Source organism: Sciurus carolinensis, chromosome 9, assembly GCF_902686445.1.
Source record: "Sciurus carolinensis chromosome 9, mSciCar1.2, whole genome shotgun sequence".
Classification (NCBI taxonomy): domain Eukaryota; kingdom Metazoa; phylum Chordata; class Mammalia; order Rodentia; family Sciuridae; genus Sciurus; species Sciurus carolinensis.
In genome coordinates, this window is record NC_062221.1 from 78,785,048 (window position 1) to 78,805,719 (window position 20,672).

General features: G+C 37.5%; 1 protein-coding gene across 1 annotated transcript in view; it reads left to right on the forward strand.

The window, feature by feature from the left end:
• Positions 1-20,672, forward strand: part of Ccdc191 (coiled-coil domain containing 191) — an 89,717-nt gene that overhangs the window by 66,883 nt on the left and 2,162 nt on the right. The window contains exons 14-16 of the mRNA XM_047563408.1: positions 13,030-13,173; positions 14,720-14,872; positions 15,868-16,013. Coding sequence (XP_047419364.1) covers positions 13,030-13,173; positions 14,720-14,872; positions 15,868-16,013 — 443 coding nt within the window. The remainder of the gene's footprint in view (positions 1-13,029; positions 13,174-14,719; positions 14,873-15,867; positions 16,014-20,672) is intronic.

Genomic DNA, 20,672 nt, shown 5'->3' on the forward strand with positions numbered 1-20,672 from the left:
TTTACTTATTGTTGGGTTTTAAGAATTCTTTATGTATTCTGGATAAAGTCCTATATTAATATGTAATTTGAGAATAGTTTCTCCAGTTTGCAGTTTATATTTTACTCACTTAACAGTGCTTTACAGAAAAAAGTTTTAAATTTTTATTAAGTCCAGTTAATCATTTTTTTCTTTCATGGGTTTATGATGATGGTGTTGTATCTAAAAATTAATCACCAGACCCAAGGTCAATCAAATTTTCATTACAGTTTCTTTAGGAAGATTTATAGTTTTACATTTCACATTTCAGTTTGCGGGCCATTTGGAGTTAGTTTCTGCATAAGGTATCATGTATGTATCAAATTCATTTTTTTATAGAGAGATTCAGTTGTTCCAGTATCATTAAGAGTATTTGTTAAGAAGAGTATCTATTCTGCATTGAATTACTTTTATACCTTGGTCAAAAATCAAGTACAGTAATCAATACTACAGTTATATGAATCTATTTCTGGATTCTTTACTCTGTTTTGTGGACCTATATATCTATTCCTTTGCCAATATTGAAATGTCTTCTCTAGATGTAGCTTTAGAGTCAATGTAGATTCTCCCACTCTTCTTTTTCAGAATGTTTTGGCTATTCTAGTTCCTTTGTCTTTCTGAATAAATTTTAGACTAATCATGTTAATATGTACCAAAAAAAAAAAAAAAGAGTTTACCAGGATTTGATTCAGGTTATTTGTGTGTATAAGGTCAAAATAGGGAGAATTGACACCTTAACAACATTCAGTCTTTAATTTCTGAACACAGTATATAGTGCTGTCTTTATTTTCCATCTTTATTGAAGTGTAATTGACAAATTAAAACTGTATATTTGAGACAGTATAGCTCTGATCTATTTTCTGTCTTTTTGCAATATAATCGACAAATTAAAAATGTGTATATTTGAGACACATGAAGCCAGTGCTTACCGGGGTCTGCCTGAGGATACCCTGGCCCCACCTGCCATGGGGACCTGGCTGTGCCTCAGTCCTCTGTGTGACCATCTTGCTTGGTTTCACCTCAGAGCCCTAGCACAGAGTGGCAGCAGTTCCACAGAGCATCTCATGGCCTCTAAGCCTTGGAGTGTGACATTTTTAATCATGATATGCCAGAAACTCCTGTGAGCAGATGCAAGAGGAAGAATTCAGGGAACAGCAACAGAAACTGCGGCAGCCCACTTCCTGCAGCAGAGTGCCCACAAGCCAGACACCAGCAATAAACACCCACTGCCCTTCCCTCTACTACCCATGTGCCCATGGAAGTCCTTAAGGTCAACACTGGACAAATCAGTGACGACCACAAGAAACAGAATTATTAGCATCATCCTTACCCTCATCATGTGGCTTCTGGTTCCAGCAGCTACTATGCTTCTGGATGCTGTGTCTAGGGAGGAGTTGGACTTGGCTAAGGTGATGTTGTATGTGGCAGCAGCATTATCACCACCTTCCTTATGGCCTTTGCCTAGGTATTTCCACTGATAGGTGCAGAGCTGTATTGTTGCCTGTACTTAAATGAGGACCAGGTGAATAGCCAGCTCCCAAATGTTTGCTGAATGATTTGAATTTTATTCTAGCTTCTTTAGGATTGTGTGTGTGCATCTTGCAGACCACATGCCTCATTTTTATGCACTGAAAGGATGGAACAATTGATAACTTCATAAATTGGACTTGTATTTATGCTTCTTTCTCCCACCTAATTGCTTACTAAATCCCCTCTGGTCCCAGATCTCTGTAGGTTACCCCCATGGCTTGTTTAGGAGTTTCTAATGCCTACCAGGTAGTCAGTCAGGTACAGTCCTGTCCGTAGGTGATCTGTGTAGAACATCAGAGCCCAGAAGAGGAGTGTGTGCAGAAGATCAGTCACAGGTTCACAAAACTGAAACTTGATTCTGGCAAAGGCCCCTATCTGCACCATGACACCCTCTGGTCAAAAGGTTGCAGCAGGAGTCTTCAGCCAAGTAAAGTGAAACTGTTCTTACCCTCTTCAGTGCATCTAATGATGTGTTGGTACTTCTGTGCTTGATTCCCAGTCTTCACAGGTACTCTTACCCATGGGTAATTGTTAAAATTGGTGCCTCTGTGGGGGTAAAATGGTAATAAGCTCCAGTTCCAGTATCTTGCTGATGTGCTCGCTCCATTTATTTAGATCTTTGATTTGTTTCATCGTGTTTTTACAATTCTCTACAGATCTCACATATGTTTTGTAGATTTATATCTACATACTTTATTTTTTGGTACTATTATAAATGCTGTTTAAAATTTCATATCCCATTTTTTCATGGTTAAATATATAGGAACACATTTCAATTTTGTATGTTGACCATATCCTGTGAACTCTCTAAACTCACTTTTTAGTTCCAGGAACTTTTTGTAAATTCTTTGGAATGTTCTACATAAACAACCATGTTATCTGAAAATAAAGGTAGTTTTCTTTCTTTACAATCTTTCATTTCTTTATCTTGCCTTATCTCACTGGCAAAGACTTCTAGTATGAGATTGAAAAAGAGTGGTAAAGGAGGACAGCCTGCCTTGTTCCAGATTTAGGGAGAAAGCGTACAGTGTCTCCCCACTAAGTATGGATGCCTTTTATTAGATAAAAGAAATTTCCTTTTATTCATAGATCACTGTCAGTATTTATTATGAACTTCATTGATCTATTGATGTGATCATATAGTTTTTTCTTTATTAATACAGTAAATTATATTCATTGATTTTCCCTCATACACTCAACATTTCATTTCTGAGATGAACTCCTCTTGGTCATGACGTAGTATCTTTTTTTATATATTGTTTAATTTGATTTGCCAATATTTTGTTCAGAATGATGTATCAGTGCCAATGAAAGATACTTTTCTGCAGTTTTTTTGTCTAGTTGTAGTATTAGGATAATGGTAGTCTCGTAAAATGAATAGTGTTCCCTTTCTTTTTTCTCTAAGAGATTATATAAAGTTGGTGTTATTTCTTCTTTATTGTATGGTGTAGTTCACTGGTAAAAATCTGTGGGCCTGGATTTTAGAGGATTTTTACTGTTTTGTTCTATTTCTATAAGAGATATAGACCTATTTGGGTTTTTTCTTTCTTCTTGAGTGAATCTTGGTAGTTTGAATAACTCAAGGAATTTGAACATTTTTTCTAAGTTTTTGAGATTCTTGGAATAGAGTTTATAGTATTCTTTTATGACCCTTTTAATGTCTGTGAGATTCTGATACAGTAATTTGTATCTTTTCTCTTTTGCCTTGATTTTCCTGGATATGATTATCAATTTTATTTCTTTTAAAACAACAACTTATAATTTAATTGATTTTCTTTGGTTTTTTCCCATTTTCAGTTTTTCTGAATTCTGCTTGATTTTTGTCACTTTCCTCTTTGTGCTTCCTTAAGATTTTATTTTCTCTGATTTCTTGAAGTGAGAGCTTGAATTATTGATTTGAGATTTTTTCCTTTTATAATATATGCATTTAGTGCTATAAATTTCCCTTCTCTTTAACTGGCATATCAAGTAATATTTTGACATTTTATCTCATTTAGTTCAAAATACTTTTAATTACTCTTGAGAGTTTTCTTTTTGTCCTATGGGTTGTTAGAAGTATATTCTTTAAATTTCAAACATTGAGAATTTCCCAGATAACTTTCTGTTGATTTATAATTTAGTTTCATTGTGGTCCACAAATGTACATTGCATGAATTTTAAAAGTTTTATTTTATGGCCCACAATATGTTCATCTTGGTTTATAGTCCACGTGCACTTGAGAATAATATGTAGTATTCTACTGTGGTGTGCTTTATAAATATCAATTATGTCACACTGATTGTGTCATTCAGATCATCTGTATCTTTACTGATTTTGTGCCTACTTGTTTTAACAGTTACTGAGACAAGAATGTTGAAGTCTCTGACTAAAGTTGCATATTTGTCTATTTCTCCTTTTATATCTGTTTTATGACCCTTTTAAAGTTCATGAAGACCTTTTAATGTATTTTGAAGATCTGTTTTTAGGTACATATACACTTAGAAAAAAACTTGCATCTAACTGTTATGAATTGAGTTTCTTATAGACATTCTGTAACTGTCTTGATTTAGTATCCATTATGATAATGTGTCCTTTAACAGACCTACAGTATTTTTATGCCATTAACATAAAGTGATATTGATATAATATGATGAAAGTCTACCAACTTGCTTAATGTAGATTTCCTTCACCCCATCCCCCAACTTCTCTGGTTTTAGTTGAGCATCACTATAATTTCATTTTACCTCCTCTATGGAGTTATTATTTACATGTTTTAAAAAACATTTTTACAGCTGTACCCCATTTGTGTACAATGAATCAAAATGCAGTCTGTAAAAATTAAAAAAAAATTAATTAAAAAAACACATTTTTAGTGGTTGCCTAGTGTTTACAATGTATTTCTAAAATGATTTCCTTACACCTTCAAATTTTGCATGTAGTGAAAATCCCTACATAAGTGTATTTCCATTTCCTCCCTCAAATTCCTTGTGCTGTTCTTGTCATATATCAAATTTTGCTTTTATTTGTGCTATAAATACCCAATACCTTGTTAAAGGTATTGCTTTAAATGGTTATCTTTTATCTTGCCTTCATTTCTTCCATTTCTGATGCTCTTAATTTCTTTAATATAGATACAAGTTCTTTCCCTGTATCATATTCTTTCTGTGTGTAGAACTTTCTTTGATATATCTTGTAGGATAGGTCTTCTGTCAGTTAAATAAAAACTGAGGGAACTGACATTGAAATAAGTACAGAGAAAGTCTTATTTTTTTCCTTTACTTTTTTTAACTCTTCTTTTTATTTATTCTTTTTAGTTATACATGATAGTAAAGAATGTATTTTCACATATTATACATATGTGGAGTACAACTTCCCATTCTTGTGGTTGTACATAAGGTGGAATTACATCGGTCATGTATACATATATGAACCTAGTAATGTCCAGTTCCTCCTTCTATCTTTCTTATTCCCATTCCTCCTCCCCTCCCTTCACTCCCCTTTGTCTAATCCAAAGTACTCCTATTCTTCACTACACCTCGTTCCTCATCCCTCGCCACTTTGAGTTAGCATCCACATATCAGAGAGAACATTCAGGCCTTGATTTTGGGGGATTAGTTTATTTCACTTAGCATGATTGTCTTCAGTTCCAACACACTGGAATTTTCCTTCACTTTTTTGGGGGGGCGTAGGGAACACTGAAGATTGAACTCAGGGGCACTCAACAACTGAGACATATCCCCAGCCTTATTTTGTATTTTATTTAGAGACAGGGTCTCACTGAGCTGCTTAGTGCCTCGATTTTGCTAAGGCCAGCTTTGAACTCGGGATCCGCCTGCCTCAGCCTCCTGAGCCACTTCGATTATAGGCATTTCCTTCACTTTTGAAAGTTAGTTTTTCTGGGTACAGAATTTTATGTTGACCATTTTTTACTTTAACACTTGAGAAAGATGTTATCCTATAGTCTTCTTGTTTGCCTGATTTCTTACAAGAAGTCTGCTTAATTCTTATCTTTGCTGCCTTGTAGATACGTTTTTCTGCTTGGACTGCTATAATGAAGTATCACAGACCAGATGGCTTAACCAATTGAAATTCATTTTATCACAGTTGTAGAGGCTGGGAAGTGCAAGATCAGGGTGCCATCGTGGTTGGTTTTTATTATGGGCTGTCTTTCTGGCTTGCAGATAGCCTCATCCTCACTGCATCTTCCCTCACATGGCTTTTCTTTGGTGCATGTGCATAAAGAAACCTCTTGGGAATCTCTTCATTTAAGGACACTAATTCTATCCAATAAGGTTCCTACCCTTAGAACCTTGTTTGACTTTACTTCCTTAGTGGCCTCTTGTTCAAATACAGCCACGCTAGGGGTTAGTGTTTTAACATGTTAACTTTGGGGGGACACAGTTACTCAATAACAGTAGGTAATGTGAGTTTTCCCTCCTAGCTGCTCTTAAGATTTTGTGTTTGTCTTTGGCTTTCATTTTTTAAAATATGATGTATCTAAGTATGGTTGGTTTGTTGGTTAGTTTACTTTCATAGAGGTCTTAAATTTCTCAAATATAGGGTCTTAAATTTTGTCACTTATCTGGGAATATATTTACCAATTAGGTTTTCAAATATTTCACCTACCCCATTAGTTTTTATTCTCCTTTTGAGTTTCCTATTATTCCAGTATTAAATTGGTTCATATTGTCCCACAGCTGTCAGATGAACTTGTCACTCTTTTTTCTTCTTACTTTTCAGTTTACGTAATTTCTGTTATCCTATTTTCAGGTTACCTGATTTTTTCTTTAGGTGTTTCATCTAGTGATAAACCCACTGAAGACTGTCTTCATTTCTGGTACCAGGTGTTTTTTATTTCTAGCATTTTTATTTTGAAGCATATGGTTTTCATGCCTACTAAAATTACCTATCTGATAATGATATCTTTTCCATTAGATCCTCTAATATTATTGTCATGAATTACTTAAAATTCTCCCTCTGTTAGTTCCAGCATCTCTGTCATGTCATTGTCTTATTCTGATAATTACTTTGGTTTTTCAAATTGTGTTTATTTCTTATCTTTTGGTCTGTCTTGCATTTTTGTTGTTGTTGTTGTTGTTGTTGAAAGTCAGATATTTTGTTAAGAACAATAGAAACTAGGGTAAATAGACCCTTAGTATGGAGATTTGTATTAATCTAGCCAGAGCTATCTTTGATGTTTATTGTTGTTATAGTTACCACTGTTGAGGTTTGTTGTCGCCATGGGCACCAGAGACTTCAGTTTCCTCTAGTGACTTTGTATTTGTCTCCTCTTCTGGTTTTGGGTTTTCCCTTTGTGCTGCTCCCCAGAGAGGTTCTATCTCTTATAGTCCTCCCAGCTTAATCCAGTATTATTATTGGAGGTTTGTACTAGTGTAGTGGTAGGCTATGGATAAGGGGAAACATTATCTATTCTAATTAAGTTTCAGTCTTTGGAGCACACCTCATTGAGCACTCACAAGAATTCCTGTTCCTACTCTAAGGGTAAAGTTTTCTTTTGAACCTCTATTTCCTTCTTTTAGATGCAGTGGGTATCCACCGCCATCTCAATCTGTGACCTTAAAGTCCCTTCCCCTGGCCTCAGGTGAAATAGGGGGGTGTCTTGTCTGGAAAGTTTAGTGCCCTTCCCCCAGCTGCAGTTCATTCCACCAATGTTGTCACATGGTACCATGTGGATGGAGCCTCCAGTTTCCTAATGGAAAATGGTCTGGGTAGATTTTGCAGGTGTTGTTCTTCCTCTTTCTCAGCCAGAATCATGTGGGAACTTTCTCTGAATCCTCCCTGATCCCCTCTGTGAAAGTCTAGTGGAGTTTTTAGAGAAAAAAACCTGCATAAGAGTGGGAACCACCCCATGATTGTGACCCCCAGGAGCTCTACTCTTCTCCTACTGGTACATTCTTAACCCCCAACAATTCACCAAAATATCCCATCTTATGGTTCATGTGGTATCTGGTAGATTCTGCCTCAGGTAAGCAAACACTTGGGTCCCGTGTCTCCAGATTTGGGATGGCTTCACATCTGATAAGTTCACAAAGAGACATTAATTTTATGTCTGTCCTGCTTTTGTTGTTGTTTTATTGCAACCAAATTGCTTATACAGACCAAGAATAATGAAAAATATGTACTGGCCAAGAGATAGTTTTATTTTACTCTTTATCCCAAGTCCAAACCCCCTTTTTAGGAATGTCAGTCCATACCAATAGGCAAAAAGATTTTTGTCACATAGACTAGTTTCCATTTGGTTTAGTCAGTTGTAGCTTTCTAAATTGAGATCTACACATTTGCAGACGTGCTATGTTTGAGCCTTCTTTGAAAGCAGCTTTAGACTCAAAACATACTTGGCAATTGTCTTCTTTTCCATCTGGGTAAGGATGAACTACAAGTGTGCTTTCATCCAGTTTATCATGTGGTCTTACTCCTTTTGAGGCATCACATTCTGCACAACCAATTCCTTACTTCCTTATATTTTATATATATTTGTTCCTGGTAAACAACCTCCAAGACTATATTAATGTTATTCTTCTGGATGTCAAAAGGATAATGGCACTTCTGAACCAATGTTTGTTGTGTCTTTTCTGATCAGTTATATGTGACTGGATGGATATCCGCTTATTTAGATATGAGTGTCCCCCAAAAGCTCATGTGTGAGATAATACAAGAATTATTAGAGGGATTAGATTATGAGAAGTGAAACCTAACTGGTGGACTAATCCACCGATATGGATTAAGAGGGTGGTAATGTGGGCAGTAGGGTGTGGCTAGAGAAAGTAGGTCACTGGGGGTATACTTTTGGGATTTATATGTTGTCCTTGGCAAGAGCTCTGGGTCTAAGGTCAGGCAGAACATTATGGCAGAAAGGTGTGACAGAGGAAAGTAGTTTAGGACATGGTAATTCAGAAACAAGAGAGCTCTACTTGGGAAGATTTTTGCTCATTGAATTTAGAGCAAATTGTCTAGCAGAGGTGCCATATTTTCTAATTAAACAAATGGGCAACCCTGCTATTGATATGATGGAGAAGGTCTCTGAGACAATCACCTATACTTTTCTGGATAGAAAATGTAAGATAAACTTGGATATCTGTGTGTAGGGTCCTGTGACATCAATTTGAGGACAAAGGACCTGGAAGAATTCTTCAAGATAGGCCTATGACACACTTGTCCTCTCAGGAAGAGGTGCCAAGGGGCAAGACATGGCTATGACCAGGGCAGGAGAACATGTCAGATGCAGTACTATGATGGCTATTCACAGGTCTTACACCACAACTTCCTGAAAATAAAAATCTAACCTCCCCTTAACATCCCTTTGCTCTGTTTTTATTAAATGCTTACTTTCTAGTAATATGTATCAGACAATAACTTTTGTGACTGTATAGATATGCTTTTGACTGATGGACACAGAGCTTGTGACTAAAAATAATTTTATCAGAAAAGATCAGGGAAATTTGCAGGAAAATTGATAGATCTTTAGATCATTAAAGTAAGCAAAATAAGCCAGACTCAGAAAGAGAAGTGTTGTGTGTTGTCTCTTATGTGTGGAAGCTAGAGGGGGCGGGAATGGAAAAGAAAAAGAAAGGGATATGATGAAATTAGAAAGGAGACCATTGGGATAGAGAAAGTAGATACATGGGAGGAAAGGGAAAAGGGAGCTGATAGGGAATGAAATTGATCAAATTATGTTTTATGCATGTATGAATATGCCACAGTGAAACTCACCACTCTTTAATATTCACCAATAAAATGTACAAATATTTGTAAATATGTTAGTCATTGTTCTAGATGTTAGAATAAAGCAATGAATAAGACCAACAACAGACCTTCTTTCAAAAATCTTCAATGCTAGTTTGGGAAAACAGGCAATAAATAAGTAAAAAATTAAATACATTGGAGAAAAACAATGGGGGAAGCAAGATGGGTAAACCTCTCTGAGAAGGTGATATCTGAGCTGCTAGATGTTGAGGAGGCTCCCACAATCTCCACATCATGTGTGGGATGCATATTATATATTATCATATTGGATATAATAGCCTGGACATCAAAATTATAGTAAAGTATCTGCTAGTCAAAAAATGTCAGTGCTTTTAATGCTCTGGAAGTGACTGGGAGAATGTCTGGGTAGAGAAGAGATGAGGGCGGGTGTACAGCTCAGTGGCAGTGGGCTTGCCTAGCATGTGTAAGGCCTGGGTTCAACCCCCAGCTCCACAAAAAGGGAAAAAAGGAGGAGAAGAAGAAGAGATGAGAGTCCAAAACTGAGAGTCCTAGAGTATATTGGAAGATGAAGAGGTGTGAGGAAGAAGGAAAATCAGAAAAATTTAAAATTAAATGCTAAGAGAAAAAATATTTGTGTTAGGGGAGTGGTGGCCTTTAACCTGGAAAAGTGTTACAGAGCTCTGTTAAGAAGAGAGCAGACAAGAGACTCTGGTTTGGGAACACGGAGATCATTCATGACCTGGACAAGAGTGCTTTCAGTGGTGTACTGGGATATGAGCCACATTGTGGTGGATTGAGGAGAGATTATGAAGGACATAGTCCATGAATGTAGACAGCAGCCATATGGGACCAGAGAAGAATTTTTTTGTTGGTGACTGTTTCTTGGCTTTATTTGTATTTTAAAGATGAGCGATACCAGCACATGTTTATATTCTGATGGGAATGATCCAGTAGTGAGGGAGAAGTTAGTTTTGGAGCACTGTCAACTCCCCTCTGCTTATCTGTACATAAGCTGCCCTGCTTTTTCTCAAGACATAGTAGCTGACATAGATATGCATTTAAATGAGCCTTTTTGTTTTTGTTTTGGTACCAGGGATTGAATCCGGGTGCTTAACCCCTGAGCCACATCACCAGCCCTTTAATTTTTTATTTTGAGATGGTCTCACAAAGTTGCTTAGGGCCTCACCAAGTTGCTGAGGCTGGACTTTGAACTTGCCATCCTCTTGCCTTAGCCTCCCGAGACCACTGCAGTTACAGGCATGCACCACTGTACCCGGCCATGAGCCTTTTTTTTTTTTTTAATGTCATTTATAATTATGTAAAACAATAAGTCAGAGAGAAACTGATACTTAGTAGCCCTTTTTAGCCTGAGTCAACAGTGAGCTCTGTGAAACCCTAGCTGTCTAGATCCACAATATAAAAACTATCTCAAAGCAGATAGCATCATATTCTCTTCACAAGCAGTTGTGGATGCAGGTACTATTATAGACATGTATAAGGAAATGGAAAATATGATATTACTAACGAAATATAGCCAACTCAACTGAGGAGTCCACCAATGGAGTTGACCAAGATGTATAATCAGTGGAGGAAATACCCATTTCAATTAAATCACTGTGTAAGAATACACATTTTTGATCCTTTTATTTAATATTTTTCTATTTTCCACATAAATATAGACTTTTTATTAACTTTATTTATCTGTTTTTATGTGGCACTGAGGATCAAACCCAGTGCCTCACCACTTAACACTGAGCCACATTCTATAGACTTTCTTTTCTTTTTGGGGGGGGGCGGGGGCAGGGTGCTGGGGATTGAACTCAGGGCCTTATGCATATGAGGCAAGCACTCTACTAACTGAGCTATATTCCTCAGCTGGAAATACAGACTTTCTTAAAGACTGTTTTTTTCTCCAGAAATCTATCTAAAAATGGTTTTCCTTTTGGAACCTAAAACACCAGTCATAGAGTTACAATTCTAGAAGGATAGTTGGACTGTCATTTCTGTGTGCATGTGAACAGGTTCTTTTCACTGAGCCCAAGGACTTCTCCAGAGTCTGGGTTAAATTTCTGTCTGCAAGTTGCAGCTGCTGCCTTGATGCTACAGGGACGTTTCAGTGGACATAGAAACATTTTCTTTGTTTTCCTCCACATTTAACCCTCAGCTTCCTGTTACTATTCATCAGAAAATTGTTGTAAGCAATTTTTATTTCTGGCCAGTCCATTCAATGTGCCTGGGTAAAAATTATAAAGGTTATTTTGGCTTAATGCTTTAGAGAATCTGGACATTTCATTTTCAGGAACTTGTACAGAAATGGGTCATTTACATTGGGAGATTAGAGTAATTCTCCTTTCCATATTAGCAATGTTCCAGTCCTTTCTAATTTTTTTCTTGCAGAAGTCAAAGGCACATAAAGTTGCTTGTCAAATCAGCCAATTTACCACTACCCCTTTCTTGACATGAAATTATAAAAAGATGAAGGCACTTAAGTGTTTTCATATTTATACCCCATCGATGATAGCCACTAGGAAGGCAGTGTGCAATCTTTGCTGTTACTCTTGCATCTTTCATAGCAGGTCATTTGCTACCATTTACCCTTTTTAGGTAGATTTTTTCTCTCACTTTTCTTATAAGCTATTTGTACTAAAACAAAACAAAAAAAAAAGGATGAATAATATCTGTAGGGTAGACCATTAAATTTCTGTCATCTTTCTTTTTCTTTTTTTTGTACCAGAGATTGAACCCAGGGGTGCTTAACCACTAAGCCACATCCCCAGCCCTTTTTTTCATTTGTCCTAATTAGTCATACATGACAGTAGAATGCATTTTAACACATCATACTTAAATGGAGTATAACTTCTCATTCTTCTGTTTGTACATGATGTAGAGTTACACTGGTTGTGTGATCATATACGCACATAGGGTAATAATGTCTGACTCATTCTACTATCCTTCCTACCTTCCCTCCCCTCTCTTCACTCCCCTTTCTCTAATCCAAAATACCTCTATTCTTCCCTAGCCCCCCTTTTTTATTTTTTATTTTGAAACTGGGTCTCACTAAGTTGTTTAGGGCCTCACTAGTTGCTGAGGCTGGCCATCCTCCTACCTCAGCCTACCAAGTCTGTTGCAATTACAGACATGCACCTGGAAGTTTCTGTCATCTTTCCCAGGCATACTACTTAGGTGCATTCCTTCTATAAGGATCATGGGGTATTTTTCCTCAGTGCATCACCAGGGGTACTCTTCTTTCTCCTCAGAGGAGGAGGGAAGGCTGCTTAGTAATGGTCAAGTACTTTTAACTTGCGTCTGGACTTATTGTTCATAACTTTAAAAAGAAAGGTCAATAATGAGAATATGCTTCTGGAATTTATAATTTCTGGATATATAATTCTGTTACATTTGAATAGCATTATTTATACATAAATCTCTACCTCATAATCTAGGAGTTGTACTTGGTTTTCCACAAAAATGAGGGAAAATTCCTGATGGTCTCCTGACTAGATGTTTACTTTCTAGAAATTTAGGGAGAAATAAATCATTTCTGTGAATAATACTGAATAAATCCAAGAACATACATAATGCTCATTCTTGTAGGGCTTATAACCAACTTTTCCTGACCTTCTAAGCAGAATTGTTTCTTCTTTTGAAAAATATTCCAGGGCTGTCTTATAATTATTAACACACCGTTACATGTTCAAATTAAATACTTTAACTTTTTGTTGAAATGAAATTCTTAGTGTTTTCATCATGGCATTTTTACTTCATTATTTTTTCCAGAAGGAATTCGAGAAACAGAAGAGAATTAAAAGGAACCAAGAGTTGGAAGCAGTAGCCAAAGAACATTATAAAAAGCTCTTGCTAAGAAACAAAGGTCTAGAACCTTGGAAGAGATTGAGAATGCAAAGCAAACAAAACACCCAGGTGCAGTGTCCCGCTCTTGCCCCAACCCTCAAAATCAGATAAGGACTTCTTCAAATGGCATAAGTATCCAAACTAGCCTTCGGGGGAAGGGAAGTTTGGTGATTTAAAAGCCCAAAAGATAAATGATTTGTGTGTATCTATTTGTTTGGGATAAGAGTTTATATTTAATTTTTTAAAGACTTTTCTAATTTAACAGGTTGGAAAAAACTGGAATACATTTTTTATTAGAGAGCTTCAAAGTAAAATGAATAGAGACTTCTACTAATTTTAGCAGAGTTTAAGAAACATAAAAGGTTATAAGGTATATTAGGTTGTATTGCCAAATATCAGTGGCTTACAAGACTTGATTTCTCACTCACATGTCTGTGGGCTTGTTAGATGTGTACGGGGTTCAGGTCTCTACCCAAGCCTCATTCTGGTTCCAGCAAGCTTTCACCTGGCAGCATGCTGTCTTTTCACAAAAGACAAACCAAATTATGTAAACCTACATGAAACCTCTGCTGCCACCTAATATTTCATTGGAAAAGCAAATCATAGGGCCATGATCAAGGTCATTGAAGGGGAAAAGAAGCTCCATCTATTCCACTGGGAGGCACTGTGAAACCAGATTACAAATGGCATGGATATATAATTCTGTTATAGAGATCTATCACACTGAGAGGTATGAAATTGAACACCACTGAACTTTCTCTGATAAATTTATCCACTGCATGGAACTGGGTGTTCAAGTGTATTATTATGAAGTTCAAAATAGTTGAAAGATTGGCTTCCAGGCTTGTATATGCCACAGATGTTCATTTTGACCAATAAATATGACTACGCAGAGGTTTGCTTGGATCAGTCATGTTCACAGGGCTAGATGGCTAGAAAAGGCTTAGGAAAATGTGTCATTGCCTATAGAGGACTGAGAGAGAGGGTCTTTTCTCCTATCTCAAAAAGATTGTAACAATACTTTATAAAATCTATAAAGTGCAAGTTGTGTGCTTTTTTTAATAGAATGATGATCTTTGCCTTTTAAGTTGCTACATTAATATTAATCATGTTATTTTTTCTACCATTGGTTTTGTGGTTTTTTTATAATATCTAAATTTCAATGCTGTTGACAGTTCATTCTATACAACTAATTGACAGTATTGGCATTTTCTCAATTAGAGATTACGTACATAACAAAGAGAGGTCTGTTTTGGAGTTGCTGTCCCTGTTGCAGGAGAGCAAACCAAGCATGTTTCCAGCCACCCCCTCCAAAACTCAATGGAAGTGAAGTGACAGCTTTGAAGATTGTTTAACTCATTTCTATAACCAGCCAGTCAGGGAGTGGTCTTTAGGAAGTCAGCATTGGGCCATGCATGATGTGAATCTGTATCCTCCAAATAATAGGACCAATAATCAAAACTTCCGGGACATAGACTATTTATACCTTAAGATTATTCTTCCCTAAGAACTGCTTAAATGCAGTATACAGTATCATATACTATAAGCTGAAGTTTTCTTAAATGATTTAAAATTTAAGGAATAATTTCCTTTTCTCTCTTAAAAAAATATCCAGGTGGCCCAACAACATCACTCTTTGGCTCTACAGAGGAAATGCCTATTGACCTGGTTCCAGTGTAGTCAGGAAAGTCTGGCTAGGAAGATGGCCCAGGCTGATCAATTTTATTCCCACATATTGCTTAGAAGAGTCTTTAAGGGCTGGCTTCAGGTAAGGACACCTTTTTTTTTTTCCATGCTAGGGACTGAACCCAAGGCTTGCACATGCTAGGCAAACTCAACCACTTAGCTACATCCCCAGCTCTTTTTATTTAATATTGAGTTAAGGAAAAGGAAGCCCTCACCAAGTTTCCCAGGCTGGCCTCAAAGTTGTGATCCTCCTACCTCAGCTGCTGCTGCTGCTGCTGCTGCTGCTTCTTCTTTTAGGTGGACACAATACCTTTATTTTAATGTGGTGCTGAGAATCTAACCCAGGGCTTCACATGTACTAGGCCAGCACTATACCACTGAGCCACAACCCCAGTCCCTACCTCAGCTTTCTTGAGTTGCTAGAATTGTAGGCATGCACCATGATGCCTGGTGGGAAGGGCACTTTAAATATATCTCACTGCTTAGTCCTACATAAAAAAACTGAATGGACTCTGGAACACCCATGGACATTATATTTTCTTCAAGAATAATATATAGTAGTGAATCTAATTCATTGCTTTGAAATGAATTTTAAAATGTCAGATCAATTTTTGTTAGTATAAAATACTAAGTACGTGTAATATTACATCAACACATTTTTTAAAAACTTTTTTAGTTGTCAATGGACCTTTATTTTATTTATTTACATGTGGTGCTGGGAATCAAATCCAGTGCCTCACACATGCTAGGTAAGTGCTCTACCACTGAGCCACAACCCCAGCCCTCATGAACACATTTTTATACTCCTTGTTTTTTCATCTCACAGTGCCCAGATGATTTTATTAGAAACCTATCCCTCGATCTTACACCTGTTCCTACTCCTCTGATTCTGTCATTTTTATAATGCATTACAGAGGATATTATCTTGGCTGCCATATTCTCCTTTTTCCTTTATCCATCTAGTGTCCTTTGTTTCTTTGTTTTATATGTTTCAGTTCTCTCTCATTTGTACTATTTGCTCTGATTCTTTGTCTACTGATATTATTTGCTCACTTCTGTTCCTGTCTTCATCCCCAGTACGTGACTGATCTGGAGGAACAAGTGAGAAAACTTTGTGTACATTTCCTTCAGAAGAGGATATTCAGGGCCTGGTTTACGGTAGTCAAAGAGTCGAAGATTGATGCTCAGAGCAAGCATGAGATCTCCATGGAGCATAGTGACAGGTGAGGTTTTGATCTTTAAGGAAATTCAATGACTTCATAAATACCCTTCTAATGGAACATGTCTGCAAATAGGAGGTGGAGGTAAGGAGAGTTGAGCCCTTTGGGACTCCAGGGAACCCATTTTTAAAATGAGGAGAAGGAGGCCTGCCCTCTTCACCTCACAGGGACCAGCAAGGAAATCACATGTGCAGAATACATGCTGCACACCTAAGTAAATGTACCGTCTGCTTCATTAGTCATATAGGTTTTTTGTTTTAACATCTTGTTTTATAACATTATTCGTTGTGAAATATAACACAGATAAAAAAAAAAAAGTGCCTAACTCATAGTCTAATGAGTTGTTTATAAAAGTAGACATCCAGGACTGGGGTTGTAGCTCAGGGGTAGAGCACTTGCCTAGCATGTGCAAAGCCCTGGGTTCCATCTTCAGCACCACATAAAAATAAGCAAATAAATAAGGTATTATGTCCATCTACAACTAAAAATATTTTTTAAAAAAGTAAACATCCATGTCACCCACCACAGCTGAGGTCAAGAAGTAGAACATCACTCTCTGCCAAGCTCTTTACCAATCATAAATCCCTCTCAAGATAAAACTATTTTCCTGACTTTTACAGGGAACCCTTCCTTACTTTCCTTTTACTTTTCCCTCCTAAGTATGCAGTCTTCAGTGCTATTGTTTACTTTTACCTGGTTTAGAACGCTGTATAGATGGAATCATTGTATATCATATTAATATTTAAAATAATAATTTAATCCAGTATTTTTAGAAAATAAGGTAGTACATGTAAATTCATTTTTTTTCTTTGACTTCTTCAATTGTAAGCCTTTTGTACTGAAGTGTTCTCAATATCATTATGCACTTCCCTTTGAGAGTGAACAGTCTATCCTTTTTGGTGATTTGATGTCATTCCTTATGAACATTGGTGAACATGGTGGGCACTTTCAGGATGCCTCTGGGTTTTGCAATGTGAAGACTGTTGTGATGTGTAGAAGTCTCTCTTGTCACTGCCCTCAGATTCATTTTTGGTTGCTTTCATTTGTGTGTAGGTATATGTGTGTGCATGTGCATGTGTGTGCATCTCTGTTCTTTTTATTAGTTTTCATAATTTGGAACACTAGAATACCCACTCCTAGCAAAAACTGTTCATCCACATTTAATTTACAGTCACTGGAAATCAGTGGGCTGGCAACAGATAAGCAAGTAGATTATAATTTTGTATAAATTAAAATAAATATGCAATAAGTGAGAGTATTCAGAGGAATTTGCCTTTGAATAAAATGCTTCGGTTTTATATCCTGAAAGCTAGTACTCAATATCTGTGTGACTTTGGACAAATAACCTTTCAAAGCCCATTTCGCTTTTCTAAAATGAGAATAACAAAAGAACCTATCTTATGGGGTTGTTGTGAACAGTAAGCAAGGTATCATTGTAATGCACTGGTTTGTCCAAAAGAATAGCTGATATTTTAGTTTAGTGTCATGGTGAATGTATTTTTATTAAAATACTTTTTGCCTGCCTTTCTTTTCTTTCTGATTTTCAGCCACTATATAGAGGCTGAGATTCATTGGAGATTTCATACAAACCATCTTATCACAGTGTAACCCAGGGGTGAGGGGCAGATGTCATGATTTCCATTTTCAGGCAAAGAAACAGGCTGTAGGCAGGTAGATGAATTGTTCAAGGTAGGCAAATAATACATCCAGCTCCCTGGATCAGTCTTCTTCTCCATTTTCATAATTCACTGTCATTCATAAACTATAAAACATAACAGTAAGATAGTGTTTCTGTTCAGGGTTTGAAGTTATGAAATCAATGTTAAAAATCCATGCAATCAACAAGAAATAAAATCCCAGCAGTGTCTCCTTGATATGAAAGTATTGTTGTGACTTCATTTCTTCCCATTTTGCTCCTTGTTTGCTATGTTCCTGCCCCACTTTCCTCTGTTCTGTTCCTTGCACAAACAAAGCTCACTTCTGCTTCAGGGAATTCATAGAACCTGGAATTTCACATTATTCATATCTCTGCTTGAATGTCACCTTCCTAACCAACCTACCTTCATCACTGTGTGTTTACTTGCCCTATTTCTTTCCATGCAGGGGGCAGAGTATTTCAGTAGGGTAGCATACTAGGAACTAAAATGTGTAAGTCAAAAAATGGGAGTGTAGCCAGGAGAGAGAGGATGTGAACAGCAGGTAAGAGTGGGAGACAGATTCAAGGACTGGGAGAGGGCCCCACTATCATTTGGATATGAGGTATCCCCCCAAAAGCTCCTATGTTAATGCAGAGGTGAAATGATTAGACTATGAGAGCTATAATCCTAACCAGTAGATTAATCTATTTGATGAATTAATAATTCGAGTGGACTAACTGGGTGGTAACTCTAGGCAGGTGGGCTATGACTCGAGGAAGTGGATTACTGTGATCATGCCCTTCTAAGATCATGCCTTCTAAATTATATGTTTGTCCCTGGCTACTCATGTTCTCTCTGCTTCCTGCCTGTCATGAGATGAACAGCTTTCCTCCATGAGGCCATTCCACCATGATGTTCTACTTTACCTCAGGCCCACAGCAATGGGGTCAGCCACCCATTGACTGAACCTCTGAAACCATGAACCAAAATAAACTTTCCCTCCAGTAAGTTGTTCTTGTCCATCATTTTGGTCATCATGACAAAAAGCTTACTAAAATTAGTACTAAGAAGTGCAGAAATTGGTATGATTAACCTGACTATGTGGTTCAAAAGCCTTTGGAACTGGCTTGCAGAAGTAGTTTGGAAAATTTTGATAATGCACATTGGAGAAGGCTTAGAATGTTGTAAGCTTAATGGACAATTCTGGCAGGATCTCAGAAGACCAGAATTCTGACAGGAATGCAGGCAGTAAAGGACTGTATTCATGAGGTTTCACAGAATGAGGACTCTCTTGGGAGTTGGATTAGAGGCCATTCATGTTATATTTTGGCAAAGAACTTTTCCACATTTTACCCACATCCTAAAACTTTGTGTGAGGCTGAATTTAAAGGCGATAGGCTTGATAATCGATGGAAGGAATTTTTAAGACAGCACAGCATTCAGGCAGTGTTTTAGCTATTGCTGACATCTTTTTAAGCCAGGTTTATTGTAATAATTGGGAACAAAAAGCAGAAAAGAAAGAGTTTTTAAACTTGCAGTTTAGCCAGAAAAGTGTATGTAAAATTGGGGCCAAGGAAGGTGTAATTGTTGAGGGTATTACTGCCACTAAAGAGAATCAAGTACTTTGCACAGAGACACTAGGAAAGTTATCTTGAGGGCATCTCAGGAGTCAGCAAGACCATACCCATGGCAGGTTCAAGGATGTAAAAGTAAAAATGTCTTTGAAAAGAAACCATGAAGGCACCCAGCTCACACAGCAGAACCTAGGAATTTTGTTTCCCCAGGATTTATTTCACTGTGTTCAGCCACCCAGGCACTCAGAGGCTGCTGCAGCCATTGTCCAAGGAGGCCCAGAAACTGCTCGAGCTTGCTGCAGACCTTGGCATCATTCCACATGGTGCTGGTTCTGCAGGATTTCAGGATGCTGAAGTTAAAGGGTCATGGAAGTTGTTGATGAGATTTCAAAGGAAGGCTTGGGAGGCCAGACAAAGTATAGCAAGGTTGGAATCCCTATGAGCTGCCCCTGAGAGTGTGATACAGGAAGCTGTGAAGGTGAAGCTGAAGCTGGAATGGATATCCCAAGAACTAAGAGATAAGAACAATGTGGACTGTGAGCTGAGAAAAGCTACTGGCTGCAGAGAGCCATCCTAAAAGAGAGTCTATGTAGGCTGCAACCAGTAAGGTCTGAGAGGTGGGGCTGCCCAAGCCCTTTGTATCCTAGATGCTGGCTGTGGAGCTATAATACCTGTTTGTCCAGTTGGATTTCAATCTTACTTTGGTCTCATCCCTTCTTTCTATTCCTCTATTCCTCCCTTTTGTAATGATAATGTTCGCTCTCTGTTTTAGGCAGCTTTTTCACTGCTGTGACCAAAAGACCTGATTAGAACAATTTTAGATGAAGAAAAGTTTATTTGGCATTCACGTTTTCAGAGGTCTTGTTCTATAGATGGTTGACTCCAATGCTCTGGGTCCAAGGTAAGGCAAAACATCAGAGCAGAAGAGCATGAGGAAAGCAGCTCAGGACATGACAATCAAGAAGTAGAGATATATCCTCTCATCAGGGCCAAAATATATACCCAAAAGCACACCCCTAGTGTCCTACTCCTCCAGTCATACCCTCCCTTCTCCATTCACACCCGACCAATTCATTCAAGTGGATTACTGTACTGATTAGATTAAGACTCTCATAACAGTTCATTTTACCTCTAAACTTACTTGCATTATCTCACACAAGAGCTTTTGGGGCATACCTCATATCTAAACCATAACACTATGCCATTATATATTGGACATATGTAATCTGCTTTTGATTGTTATAAGGGTTTATAACCAAGAGTTTGCCTTAAGTCTCAAATGAGACTTTGGACTTGGACTTTTGGTCAATACTGGAACTGTTAAGATTATGAGGACTCTAGGGAAATGAACTAATGTATTTTTGTGTGTGTGTTGCTACAGATTGAACCCAGGGCCTTATGCATGTGAGGTGAGCACTCTACCAACTGAGCTATATCCCCAGCCCCTGAAT